The sequence below is a fragment of the Microchirus variegatus genome, assembly GCF_963457635.1.
Source record: "Microchirus variegatus genome assembly, chromosome: 7".
Taxonomy (NCBI): domain Eukaryota; kingdom Metazoa; phylum Chordata; class Actinopteri; order Pleuronectiformes; family Soleidae; genus Microchirus; species Microchirus variegatus.
The window spans coordinates 16,234,579-16,249,831 of NC_139808.1; the positions used below are offsets into that span (position 1 = coordinate 16,234,579).

The window sequence follows — 15,253 nt, forward strand, 5'->3', positions numbered from 1 at the left end:
GTAACCTTGATATTAAAATATTTGTCCCTATTTTCTTTTTTTAGTTATTTTTAGTTGTTATACATCATCATGATTGCCATTTTGGTCTTGACTGTAAATCTCTATGTAAGCATATCTAATTAAATTGTGAATAACAACACAGGTTATTGAACATTTTTTCATTTATTGTCATTTTGAAAGGGAAACATTTCGTTTTTTAAGTCACCTCTAACTCCTCCTGCCACATCTTTGCTGCAGCAATGGCCAGGTGTCACTAGATGATCTCTATGAATGATGAATGAATGAAAATGAATAATTGGAGTGTGTGCAAATAAAAATGAACCAAACAAATCTTGGACTTTAACATTACCAGTTCCTCAATTCTGAAGTTGAGTTTTATGAGGTTCTGCCTCATAAAGACCAGGATTTGTTATACTCTTGTCCTGACAAGGTCAATGTTCATGCCAGAAAATGCCCTAAAGAGGTAAAAAAAAATACAATAACACTCTGAACAAGTATATCTTGTAACTTGGTCTGGATTTGTGTTCCAGTTCATTTAGAATTATTGAATTAAACTCAATTCTATTTAGCCGTATACACCACATGAGCACAATGTGAGATAAATACGTGAGGTCTGACATTACAGTAGCTCTTAATCTAATTTAAAATGGACTGACAAACGGTAAAAAATACATTTTGTGGGAGCTTCTAATTGTGTCTGCTGTCCCAGGGACAAATAAATAACAGGAAGCTGTAGCACTCATGCGTACAATCACTGGCCACTTTATTAGGTACCTCTGTTCAACTGCTCATTGACAGAAATATCAAATTAGCCAATCACATAGCTGCAACTCAATGTATTTAGGGATGGAGACATGTTTTTTGGTGCCAGGTGGTCTGGATCTGAGTATTTCAGATTTACAGAGACTGGTCCGCAAAAGAGAAACTATTAGTGAGCAGAAGTTTTCTGGGTAAAAACAAAATGCCTTGGTTCCAGAGGTCAGAGGAGAATGAGAAGACTGGATCAAAACCAAACAACAGAGGCAACATTAACTCAAATGACCACTCGTTACAATCAAGGTATGCATCCTGCATCCTGCATCCTGCATCCTACATCCTCCTAAGAAGCCCTACAGCTTCAGCGCAAGAGAACCATTTTGTCCAAATATACCCACGTAAGATTGAGACAAAAGTGGACTTGTAGAGTGACATTGTCCTTTGTGTGACTCAAGCCATTAGTGGCATAATGGAGGGGTGAGACATTAAATGTGGTTCAACCTATATTTGTAAATCTCTACAGGCAAACACACCAAAAGCGTTCGGTGAAGACAGCGTGTTCATCAGTGAGGATCAGAAGTCACAGGTCCTCACGCATGAACACACCTTGACCTTTCCTGATCCCTGTAAGTAGTTAATCCTCACACAGTGAGCCTGATCTGTGCTGAGACACAAACACAGTTCTCCATGAAGACATGATGTAACAGAGAACACTGTGTACTTACTACATGTGTTGAGACCATAGACTGCACTGTGTATGAAAAATTGATGTAGTCTTCTCAGTCCATTCTGAAGCCAAAACAGGAAATGAGAATATAATATCCTCCTAGTGGCTATTCAATATTATTGAATAGCCACTAGGAGGTGACTCAAAAAAATCTGCATTTAATAAAGCTCTTTTTTTCAAGTCTTGATGAGCTGCTTTTCACTATAGTTTATCCATTTACACATCTTTCATAACCTTGCTCAAGGACACACATATAGACTAGCAGAGTGAGGAATTGAACCCACAACCTTCCAGGTGAAAGACAACGCACTACCACTGAACAAGGTATAAGAGAACTAAGCAGCTGTGTGGAGAGAAAAAACGACAACTCATTGGAGTTGAAGATTGCTCATTTAGTGCACATTTGCACAACTATCACATCTCTGAAACACTTCACTGTTCAATGTTATTCAAAGAGTTATTGCTTGCTCTGTCTTTGACTCGTCATGAAAATTCATGCTGTTTTTCACACTGCAGTCTGTTGGAGTCGAGGAACACACTGTGCAAACATATTTGCACATCTAGATTTTATTTAAATAGTGAATAAAACTGTGATAACATTATTTAATATCACGAAAACAAATATTGAGTGAGCTCAGTTTTATTGATATGGCAAACTCCATAAATCACTGGTCAAGACCAGTAGAAACAAGTAAAGAGTAATGTGAGATCATTGGGGGGGGTGTGATTAATTAAATTGTATTTCTTTCCACCCCTTTTAGGATATGTAAATTAAATCATAGTGTTGTTTTCCTTTCTCGGGTTGTCTTTGAGTGTCCACTTTTGTATTATTATTATTTCATTTATATGTTATAAATATGGTTTACATGTTCTCAATAAACTACTATGGTGGTACTTCACTGTTCAGAGGAAACGTTACATTGGTTTCAGAGCGCCCTCTAGTGAGCAAAGTGTGGAAGAAGCATACAATTATTTTCATCCGTCAAAAATGTCATTCATACTTTTCTAAACGTTATTTTGAGATAAACAGCAAAACAATTATTTTGAAAATGTATATGTTAATTATTATTACCATTTATTTTATTTTTTAAATCAGTGACAATGATATTTGACATGATTGTTTTTCCAATTGCAACTAGCATAAAATTAGGTTATCATATAATATATATAAAAATCTGTTTATAAAAGCTAATGTTTATTAATCCCAAACTCTAATGAACATTAGTCTGGCTTTACTGGTGTATATACATTTTATTTTATGTCTCCATATGTGACCCTGCGATGCACTGGCGAACTGTCCAGGGTGTACCCCGCCTATCACCCTGTCAGCTCAGATAGGCACAGCACCCCCCACGACCCTACGGTGGAGGATGAAGTGGTAGATTATAGATAATGGATGGATGGGTTTCAATATTTATACTTTTTTATCCTTTATTTCATTCTCATATTCTTATGTTAATATTTGACTAAGTATATTGTTCCTTTGTTTAATCAATTGGTATTAATCTCAGTCTGAATATCATCATTTTTATTTAATTTTAACATGCCCTGTTCCAATATTTATCCTTCCTATACATTTAATTAAACCAGAGAGTCAGTGTTTAAGCTCCATGTATCTACAATTAAAAATAGTCAGTTGTTGATATGAAAACATTGTGAGCAGTAGGAAACTAATTGTGTTTCTGATTTCATTTTGCCAGCATGGGCATACTGGATCTGCTGCCGTCTATAAATGATATTACTGTGAACCATGTGAGCAGGTGAGTCACAAATGCATTCTGTGATGTAATTAAAAAAAGGAGACATTATTCAGCAGTTGAAGCTCTAGTGTTTTACATGTTGATACAAATAAATCATTGTTTTTATGCACAAACAAGGCAGGAAATAAATTAAGTCCAACGCCAATAGACCCTTACACAAGCATCAATGTCACCATGCTCTATGTAAACTCAGATTTAGCTTTTTTTAAACTGATAAAGCAATTCATTACACATTATTCATGTAAAATTTCTATATGATGTGGAACATATTTGACTCTGACAGTCCCTCATACATATTCTGGGCAATGAAATTCAGCTGTAGAGATTGTTTAAGCAACCTACTAATGCACATATCCTTCATGAGAATAATTAGATCCCTCCAAGTGCAATGTGCTAACTACAAAACCATCAGTAAGCGTGTTGGGGACCAGAACATGAAAAGAATAAATGTCAAGAGAAATGTTGAAATGTTGAGAAGGAACTCCGGTTATATGAGAGAACTATGTTTCTTTTGCAAATCAAACTGCTGAGAACATAACTGACATTTCGAAATGTTTCAGTAATGAGGAAACTCTCTTTTAGCACATAAACACAAGAGTGGGAATCCATAATTTGACTCTGAAGAGAATGCACCGACAACACGTACAGTATGTGTACAACCTGAAATACTATCTGCTCACAGACAAATGCAAGCATAATGACAGCTACACCAAACAAGCAAGCTTGTCAACACTCGCTCTCATAGCCGTCAGTCACCCCTAACATTGACATTTTCATTTTACTCTCAAAATGCAAAATGAAAACTCCTCCTTTCATTTCTTCCATTTATGTGACTCCAACACTCCCTGGCTATGAGTTCAATGCAAACCCTTATGTGCGGCATCGCTGTCAAGTTATACGCAGAGCAACAGGATGGGCAGGGGTCATGAAGAAATACAGCAGGTTTTACGTCAATCTGCCTACAACCGTTTGCTCACATTCAGACTTTTAGAACCATTTATCATCACAAGATTAAAGCTGAAGCTCCGCAGTGGAACAACATGTGTGACATTATCAAAAACAAAGACAGAGAGTGAAGCTTCACACAGACAAATTCCCATTGGTAAATACAAATACAGATCCAACATTGGCTTAAAAAAAACAAAACGGCAATGGACCAATTAATGACGATAAAAAGACATATAACCTGTATAACAAAGTAAATAAAGTCTCCTCTTTCAAAAGAGGGTAAGCCTTAGTGTTAGTGAGTAGTCTTAAAGTAATATTTTGAACAAACAGGATCTAAACAAGGATTAACCTCAGTCACTTTCAATGTGAGGTATTCTGCACTAGCTACTGGAGTAAACACAGAGAGTTTGCCTTGTTTTGGACATATTAAATATCTTTAAGAAAAAACAAAACAACAAAAATCAGTTTCCTCACTTGAAGGATCTTAGGTTGTAGTGTGATTTTTTGTCTTTTAACTTACAGTGTGTAATCAGATTTTCTCTGGATAGAAAAGGCACGATTCTGTGGTTATTATTATGTCCTTTTGACTCAGTGGTGAGGAACAGCGTGGCTGTAAATGTGATGGTTGGATGATTTAATGCCTCAGTCTGATTATGTGTCAGGCCTGTGGTGTCGGCGGTTACTACAACTGGAAAAATACAAGCACACAACATATTTTTACATTCAGGCCCTTTTCAGACCTGGTGTTAACGTTTGTCCTCTGTGATCTGATCCCATGTGGACAGCCTTAAGTAGGACTGTTCACACTTTGACATTAAGATGTCAAACTGATGCCATGTCAGTTTGCAAGGACGCAATGATGGTTTTGTCTGCCTGAACAGATGATGCAAGTGTGTGCACAAGTGAACAAGAAAGAGTAAAGAAAAAGACAAGTGGAGCTCGAGTGAAACAAAGCACTGCTTGCACTACTGTAACATAACAAATATGTTTTAACCATTCGAACAAAATTACGTAAATAAGAGTTAATATTGTGGCAGTGACTGCAAATACATTTTGTATGTATTTTACATGTATGAGCACTATTAGTGTAAAAAGGAAAATGTGATGAGGTGGTTTCTAATGCATATGGAGGATGGACTGCATTCATTCATACTCACAAATGTGGACATGTGTCATAGAGACATCTCCGAATCAGATCTGACTGCACTTAGAAAGGATTGGAGTGTTTAAACCTAAACTTTGTTGAGATCTGAATGATCAGATCACTGGGGATGGAAATCAATATCAGGTCTGATAAGGTTTGTTAGCTCACAGTTTTGACACTCAGAAGGGCAAACGTCACTGGAGGACAGTGTGCCGATGTGGAGGCAACTGCACTGCAGGTCTGCTATTCTGAACATCACTTACTTACAAATTAGCCGACATTCACAGAAGCTCTATTGAGCATAGTGTTACATTTTTTGTTTGTGTTTACACTTAGTGTTTTCGTAGGACATGGGGAACTTTTAGGGAGACATCTATGACAATTGCCTTTCCACGTTTGCACACTAACATTAGAGGCCAATGTTGGGTTCAAAGCTTTTCTTGATGTGGGTGAAGGCCGTTTGTTAGAGGCTTCTCAGTGTTGTGGACCAGGAGCGCCTCCTTCTTCCATGGTGGCAGGTGGCATGGGATCCTTGTGGAAAGGGGTTTCTTTGTATATGAACCAGCAGTTACCTGCCCACAGGATCAAGTTCAAAAAGCCAAATATCTGTAGAGAGACAGGAAAACACAAAGTTGCACAAATAAAATCTTTACAAATTTTGTGTTTAAAAATGATGGTGATGTCGATTCACAAAATGTTTTATGGGTTAACAAAACTAAACTTTCATTTTCATTTTACCATGTGCATTTAGATTTTATTATACATACTTAAAATGCACATTAAAATGTAAATATTAATGGGTTCATAGGCGTGACCCTCCTGAGAATAGAGCACGTAGAGGCAGTGAACACAGAGTTAGAATGAATGTTATCTGGAAGGTGGACTTCGTACTGTATAGTCTCACTCAACCACGAGGAATAAAAAATTGTTTAAGAGACAGGAATAATGTTTGACTGTAAAATAAAAAAAATGTTCTTTAGTTGAAAACCATGTGTAAAAAAATTATCAGCAGATGACTTATGGTGGGTTCACACTTAATGTGAAAGGACTTTCCTGGTCATGTGAATCGCAGGATCATTTGTATTTACTCGCATCACTTGATGCATTGATCCAGGTGTAATGTTTCCATCATGGATCTGACAAAAACTTATCTATCTATTGAGTCATTTATTTGCCCTGTAAGTGAATATTATAACTGCCAATCATGTGCCAATTGGGGGGATTGGCAATGAGTGGTGAACTTGTTGGTGACCAAAACATTGGTCTGAAAATCATGTAAAGTGAACAAGGCTGAAGGTCATAGATCTGCTCTCTGATAACACAATAACCAGTGGAAGCGCAGCTTTAACAAGTCTTACCACAGAGGCATTGAGGCGGCCCATGGAAGGATATTCTCCTGTGTGACAGATATCCTTGCATGGCTCCACAAGGTGATCAGGGTTAGTGGCCCATTTGACATCAGTCAGGCCTTTGCCCCAAGCTGAGGAGGACACGAGCCACAGGAAGGCAAAGGCAGCAGTGATCACAAGGTCCTGGCAAAAAGTACAAAATAAACACTGAGCATGTTCACCTGCATCACGTACACATCAATCTCACATTAATACAAGTTCCTGTTGTATGAAAATATTATCCATTATTAAAAATTAGTATAAGTATAAGTCCACATTTCATTTTGTTTTTGGACATGGGTTAGGGTTAGGGTTAGCTTCTGTGGCTTTTTTTAGGGCTTCTGTGGCTTTTCTTTTCCCTTTCCTTGATATGTTGCACAGCCAGAACAGTTGATCACAGAGAGATGAACAATAACTTATTTTGAAACAGTTTTGGGATGGATTCTGTGTATAATGGTCATGCACATTGCTGTAATCCAGGAAAACAAGCAGTGAACATGGCACAGTGCATCAGGGAAATTGAGTGCAGCTGATGTTTAGCGCATGGCTGTTATCACAACAATATCAATCAGCCTTTTACAAATTTGCGCAGTAAGAATAAACAAATAGCCAATCTGTTTGCCCATTTACCTCACAACTGTCCTAATAAGAGACATAATCAGATGGTTTACATGCATGTTAAAAGTCTGAGTTTTGTCAGACTAAGACAATGGTTCATGCGTCATGTAAACATAATTTGTCTCAAAGTCTGATTACTCCAGCATGTATTGCGTTCCACGCATGCACCAAAATGTCAATCTTTGACCTAGAAGTAGAAGGAGGCGACGAAAAGAATAAACACCATGGCATAGGCTAGAGCGAAAGCTGTGAAGACCCACTCATGACTAACATGTACAGACGGTACGAAACACACCGAACACACAGCACGATCCATTTCACCGTTCGCTGTTTTTCGTCTGTGAAGTAAAAGGTCAACAAGGGGGCAGTGTTTAGCTCAGATGGTAGAGCACCTGACCTGCCCCATATGAGGCTATAGTCCTCGCTGCAGGCGACCCTGGTTCGAATCCCGCACCAAGCGGTCTATCCTGCATGTCATTCCCCACTTCTCTGCCTCCTGTTTCCTGTATCTCTCCACTATACGATCCATTAAAGGCAAAAAGGCCCAAAAAAAAAAAAAAAAAGTCAACAACTGATTCAATAGCACAAGCTTTTGGGGGTGGAGTCAGACGTACACGGTCAACAAATCGAATGTCTCCTCCTCGTGTAAACTCAGCAAGTTGTCCGATTGCCTGAATCAGCTATAGCCACAGTTGAGTATAAAACAAATACACACACAAAAAAAAGATATGCATGTACTTACTACGATGGGACCACGACTGGTCTGACGGTAGACTTGCTGGTAGCCCAGGTAAAAGACCAGTGTGGCGGTGCAGTAAAGAAAACCAAATACGCCGACACACACAAAGAACTCGGCAGAGGAGGAGAAGTCGCCCTGCAGGAATAATGTGGTCTCACTTCCGTTACATGATGGCACGTTGTATGCGTTTGCTAACAACCTGAAGAGAAGTGCAGAGGGAAATATCTGTGTCAACAGTCGCTCTGATGACTCTTGTTTTTATACTCTGTGTGATTTCAGAGAAACAATTGCTCACCTCAGTTAATCTGCTTTCCAAAGAATGCAAGAAGATAGAAGGGAATATAAAAAGGGGTAAGCAACATTTTGTCTACCACTGTCCACCGTGATTAAAAAATAAATAACTGGCTACAATTGTTATTTTCAATGAGATGTCTTTGTTGTCACTTAAAATAATAGAAAAAATGCCGTTGGATAGTCAATCTAAATACATCCACGCAGCAAACACTGTAGTCGTATACAAACTTGCTTATGCTTCTGCAGACTGCTGACAGTATTGACAATAAGCAGTTATTGCAACATCACTACTACATTCAGCTATGTAAATATGCAACGTTGCACGTTAATAATCCAGATTTAACTGAAAGTTATGTTTCATAAGCTTCTAACAGTGACATGGACTGAAACGCTGCTTTTATTGATAAAAAAAGAAGAAGCTCCCTTCTACAGTACCTGAATGGATATTGAAAATTAGCCTTAACATCGTGATCCTTGTCTGGACAGGTGACTTTGAAAGTGGTTGTCCCAGAGTAGCCTCCAGTGGTAGCAAAGGCAAAGATGGTAAACACCTGCAATGGTAGAGAGAAAACAGCAGTCTTTTTGAGACATATTTGTTTGACTGTCACATTTCACAAACCATCAGGCCTTTGATTCTAAGGGTAATCAAGCATGCAATTCCTTCACAAAAAGTTTATACAACTGGTATGAATGAGGTGAATTGTCAGGCTAAAAAGAAAAATCATTATTCTCAAAGTGAAACTGCAGTTTGAAACAACCCAGTTATCCAATTATTGACATCAATGTAACAGTTCTGTTTTTGATTGTTCTATGCAAATAACAAAAATTACAAATACATATGGGAAGCAATTATTCGTTTTGAAGTTATTATATAGTATAGAATATTAATAAATAAATATTTTGGTCATTTTACATCTGTTACAGCTGAAAATTTATATTGCAAATCAAATTGCAATCACAATATCTGTCAAAAATGATCGTAGACAATGAAGACATTGTAACTGTGCTGCCTATCAGAGGTAAGCAAACAGAAAACTGTCACCATAGTGCCTTTCCAGTACTGTGAGGGTTTTTTTTCCCACTCTGCAGTTGTGTATGGGGTGTTTTGGATGTAATGCAGCATTGAAAACACTAGATCTCTGCAAATCAAAGGATGGGTTCTAAATTTTGAATATCATGTATGAATGAATATCAAACATCATAGTCATTTCCACAGATGAATGTCAGCAAAATGTTTATTATCTAAGGGAAAGAACTGCTGACAGCTTCAACTATACTGACAAACAACAGACACCAGCAGGAAGACTGGAAAGCAGAGAGGAACAAAGATCATTTCCTTTAACCTTTAACATGAGCTGACTGCAGAGAAGGAAACCATGACTCCACTGTAACCAGCCAGCCTGCAGAGTCAACTGTATTACAGCACTGAATACTTATTCTGCTTCAACAGGTTTGAGGTCAAATGTGGCCAGTATGCAGTGAAAAGTCATTAACTGTATCATGGTCTTCGTTCAGTTAGTTTAGCTCATTAGGGAGAAGAAAAACTTAATCATTTCAAATGTTTCTTTCTAATTTCTTTTGTTTGCAAGAACAACTGTATTACATCCAGAGGAGATTAAAAAACAAGGTGCAATTTCTTGAATATGTTCCCAGAATTGTATGAGTCTTGGACATGCTCATCATGCTCATCATAAAATTGCTTTTCCGTTCATAAACGAATGTCTGTGTAGAAGAAATAATCATCTTGTAAACTATGTATAAGTAACCAGTTTAGTGCCGATAGGTAATATGTGACAAAGGCCACCCATTTCCCACCTCACATTATTCCCCTCCCAGGACATCCTCCCTACAATGAAAAACATCTGATAAGCTATTTGATTCTTGCTTCCGTACTTTCTCTCCAGCATAATGTATTTTGTTCAGAAACAATGGTGTAGTGCAGTCTACTGTAGAGAGTATACTGCCAGTCTGTTGAAAAGACTCAAAAAGTGTCGTTTCAATTCACCTTGGTTCTATGCTTACAGTGTGAAGCATTAGCATAAAGTGCTGCAGTCTCGAATGTCAAGCACAGCCCTCTCTACCCTTGTCACATTAAAAAAAGATATACACACTCAAAGCAGCATGGGATGCCTAGCCACCACCACAATTACTTACAAAAACAAAGCACACAAGATGATTTTATTTTAATATAAACATGAATATGTGTGTATATATATATATCTTTTATTCTCTTTTATTTTCGAAACCTAATGGTTTTAATGCAAGTTCTGTCAAAAAATGGTGTGGATTCGTATCCTTGAGCACACTTTTACCACACACCTACATAGACTTTCCCTACAATTGCTTGTTGTTGTATTTTCAATTATTCAAAATTTCCAGGTAATTATCATTTATTAAAACCATTCCCATGGAAAGTATCCAATTTGGAACATGAATAATTGGCAAGAATATTTTCCATAGGCATCTATTTTTGAATCTAAAACATCCATGGCCCCACCCCAGAATTCCGACACAGTGCCAGGGAACTTTAAGCCATTAGTATTTTAGCAAGCTTCAGGCCCACTGAGGATTTTCAGGAATGAGTTTCATCTTTCAGGTATCTTAGGATCTCCACACCATTTCTCAGCTTTCACCTTAACCCTGTTTGACCCACCCAGACCAATCTGACAGCACCCCAAATAAACCCCTCAGACAGGGCGTGGTTGGTTCCCAAAACTCCAATGTCCACTCCCAGTCTCAAACTGACCGACTCCGGCATCTGCCTCAGCAGCAAAGACATGACAGCAGCCAGTCACATGGCTCTTTATCTTGCAAAGTAACATTTTCTTAGAATAATCAGTATTCGTACACATAGAACACATCGCATTATGGCAACATGAACTAGTAACAAACTCAGAAGTTCTTGACTGCAAAAATAGCCAGACCATGTCCCATTGGGATGACCACTCACCCCATGTGACACTGAAAAACTGCTCTGACTGCCATCCATGCTTAATAGCAGTGGCATTTAGATCAGCTTGACATTCAGTGATATCAATGATAAACATCTGCTCAAAGTATGTGTAGGAGGGAGGCAAACCCTTCTCACAGCACTAGAATGTCTCACTGTGGCTGTTTAATTCAGCTTTAACCCTGAAGAAGACTAACAACAATTTAACTTGCTGGATTACTAGAAAGATTTGAAGGCAAAGTGACCTAAATATCCTAAACAACTATTACACAGACATTAGCCATTAGTAGTTTCCCATTAACGATCTTGACTATGTCTATGGCGGTCTAAAATTACTAAACTATGAGATCATTGTACCAGAACTTACCAAATTTAGACTTTTATGGGCAAAATCTTTGCACAGCCTTTGCAATGGTTAAAACATTGGTTAAAACAACAACAAAACATCACCACTTCTTACTTACATTGCTAGTAGGATCTATGATGATCAATGATCTAAAACCATCCAGGTTGAAAAAGGAAACATTATTCAAACTGATCATATTACTGCTTGAAAAAAAAAAAAATACTACACTACTAAGAAAATTACCTACTTTACTGACAAGTAAGTTACTGATAGCTGCGATCTATTCTACAGAGAGTACATCCACACTATTATGGTTTCATTTGAAAAGTGTATTTTTCAGATTAAAAAAATATCCATATTCCAGACAAGCCTTGGGAGCGGTTTCAGCAGTAATCGGTGTCCATAAACATTTATATACATTTATATGTGACAAACATTTCTGATGTGAGATAGACGTGGAGGTCAAACTGAAACTGAAATTAAGTTAGCTGAGCTATTTATTCATAAATTATAATCGAGTTGTAGCTGATGAGAACCAGTCATTGCGGTTATTGTTAAAATGTCTCGGTTTTTACATATCCACACTAAAATGCAGCCCCATAGATTTCAATATAAGAGAGCCAGCAGCCTTGCAGGCAGGCATATCCAGAGAGGAATGTATGCAAAACAGTATTGCAGCCTAATATTTACTAGCAGAGCTGGTCTTGCTGTTGTGACACCCCACAGTGTACTGCAACAGTACACTGTATGTTGATTATCAACAGGGCATGCCTGTTTCACAGGCTCAAACCTTAAATACACACACAGCACTACCTAGTTTAACACAGCAGCCACATCAGAGGGGGCATTCCATTACGGTTCTTTTTTTAGTCCACAGTCCTTTCACGTTATCCATTATGAAGTCAACTGCACACACTCTAAATGGCAGTGATATTTAGAGAGACATACAGTAAACAACATCCAACTAACTCAGACTGCTGTTTTAAAAACATCTGCTTAACTGCGATTGGAGCAGCAATCTTGTCATGAGTGCCAGTGATTAACTGTCAGAAATGACACAAGTCCATCTGTGTCTCAAATCAGTAATTAAGATTCCATTAATAGGCACAAGCATAAATTTAAATCCCAAAGAAAAAGTAAAAAGGTAAGTAGATGCGTTCACTCAGCCTACACCAGAGATGATCTTAAAAGCATGTGGAGACATTCTTTTACCAGTATAAATGATAAAAATGTGTCCTGCACTCTATCAAATCTGCCTCCTCTGTTTTATTCCCTCTGGCCTTCTTTTTAACTAAAAAAAAAACACATTATACTTCTTTGTGCCCAAACATCTATTTATGCGTGTCCACAATTTTAGCACTGATGGTCATGATTGCCTTTGCTTTCCCCCTGCAAATGGATAAAATGTTATGCCATTGCAGAGCTGTGCAGCACACTGATTCACTCAAACACTCCACCCTCTCCCTCCTTCATACCAACTCAAGAGACATACACAAACAGACACATCTGTACAGAATGGCAGGAAAAAAACATCAGTTGGTCTTCACAAAGAGAAATGACGTACATGTATATTGACACAGTCAGGAAGAATTCTAATGCCAGGTGCAAATAAATCAACTTAGAGCTGTTCACATGTGATTGGATCTATCAGTATAGATGTTGAATAATACCAAAGCTGCATGAGGCTTTAACCTCTCCATTTAGACACTCTCTGAGAAACTATGACTCGACAAGAAATACATCAAAATTAATATTTTAAGTGTGGAAAATGACCTGACACATTCTATTAATTTCAAAAGAAAGTTAAAAAAATAAATAAATCATCTAATGTTAAAACTGAAGATTGTCACAAATGGTGGACACGTCATCACCGCCTTTCCCCTGCATGCTAAGTAACTAAGGTGGCCTTCACATACTAGAAAGGATATTACCATTTGTGTAGTGGGCTTTTCCTTCAAAATTCAAAAGAAACATTGAGACGCAAAATGGCAGCCCCCGTAAAGCAAGGCCCTTGCCTTAAGTACATATAAAAAGGTATATTCTAAGATACAGGAATTTTACAATTCCTGTATATTTATACATTATTACACATGCAAACATAGTCATGGTTAATGTATTACCCCTTGACTGTCTTGGAGAAGATAGCTTCAGTTTGAGGCAGGTGTAACTCTCAACCAATCAGAAACCCTCAAATCTAAAATAAAGTCATTATAATTATCTGCAAAGATGCCAGCTTCCACCTGTGGCACTATGAAATAAATAACTTAAACTGTAAATGAGCTTGACAGCATTTTTGTTAAATATTTACATTTCGCTCCAATTACAACCCCAATAACATTATGGCAAACAGTTTTAACAGGATATTCACTACCGATATCTGCAACGTCAGATATGAATTGTAGACATCTATAATTCCAGTTTCAGATATCTATAGCAGCATTATGACTAGTCATAATTCGTTTAAGATATTATCCTCAATTGAAGATACATTATGCATTGTTTTTTGATTTTTTTTTTTAGATATATTGAATTAAGTTTCAGATAGTCCAAATTATGTTGTAGATCTATAATAATCTATAATGACAAACCCCATACACATGAATGGCAAACGTGACGTTATTTTGACTAGTAAAAACTGAATTGCAGATATCTGAAAGTGTAGTCATTTGGCTAGTAAGAATGACGTCACAGATAGCTACAACTTCAAGTCAAAATGAAATTACGACTAGTCAAAAAGGCTCGTCTTGATAATATACAACGATCGACTTATTGCGAGAGATTTTTATTGCGTTGAGTGATGATATCATATACTGTCCCACCCGTATTTAAAATAATAACTACTCACCCATTCTAAGACTCGAATAAATCCAAGAGGCTCTTTCAACGGACCCAGATCCAGAGAGAATCCAGATATCGACTTCTGTGTACAGCAAACAAAGTATGCACACAAACATGACGTTTGACAGGTGTAAAGACGTTGAAACAAGCACTCGTTCACTATCTTTACCTGTTTGTCACCTTGCGGCTAACTGGCCCTGCCCTTGTTAGCCCAACGGTGCTAACGACATGCTAACGCTAACTTCTATCAACTTGGGTAGTTAGCAAAGTCACATACCTGTACTGTATCCATTAAGACGCGAAACAAGTGCAGAGTCGTTTGGTTTTTACTCGTGGGTTGTCAGAGTGGTTGCAAAGCAAACTTAAATACACTCCTCGTGCATTCGAGTGTTGAAGTGCGTTGCAGTGTCAACTGACTGTCAGCGGGAGGCAGACTTACTGATAAGCTCAGCCCTACTGTCATCAAAGTTCGCCCAACTCAGCCACTGTCAATGACGTTGAAATAACACTATATATCACTTCCGGTCATTTTTCAAAATAAAATGGAACATGTGGTTAATAGTAGTATTTGTATTTTAAAATATATGTTTAACTACTACATGGTCCACAATACCAATAATATGACGATACAATGAGTCTGTGATAATCAACATATTGCAAAACAATATTGGATACATCGTGATATCTGTCTAACTGAAGAAACAAAACATCTGTGAAAGGTGCAGGATTTGTCTATTTATTAACA

The 15,253-nt window shown here is 37.6% G+C and overlaps 1 protein-coding gene across 1 annotated transcript; it reads right to left on the reverse strand.

The window, feature by feature from the left end:
• Positions 1-742: 742 nt before the first annotated feature.
• Positions 743-14,928, reverse strand: sypl2a (synaptophysin-like 2a). The gene is made up of 6 exons (XM_083892412.1): positions 14,786-14,928; positions 14,516-14,590; positions 8,810-8,925; positions 8,084-8,279; positions 6,694-6,867; positions 743-5,941 (listed from the first exon to the last, which is right to left on the reverse strand). Exons 1-6 carry the CDS (start codon positions 14,798-14,800, stop codon positions 5,810-5,812), a joined length of 708 nt encoding a protein of 235 aa, XP_083748538.1. The 5' UTR covers positions 14,801-14,928; the 3' UTR covers positions 743-5,809.
• Between the last annotated feature and the right edge of the window lie 325 nt (positions 14,929-15,253).

Coding starts and splice junctions, on each gene's coding strand:
- sypl2a (XM_083892412.1), bottom strand. Junction 8,280..8,809: donor AATTTTCAATATCCATTCAG/GTACTGTAGAAG, acceptor ACTTCTCTTCAG/GTTGTTAGCAAACGCATACA. Junction 5,942..6,693: donor GCCGCCTCAATGCCTCTGTG/GTAAGACTTGTT, acceptor GTCTCTCTACAG/ATATTTGGCTTTTTGAACTT.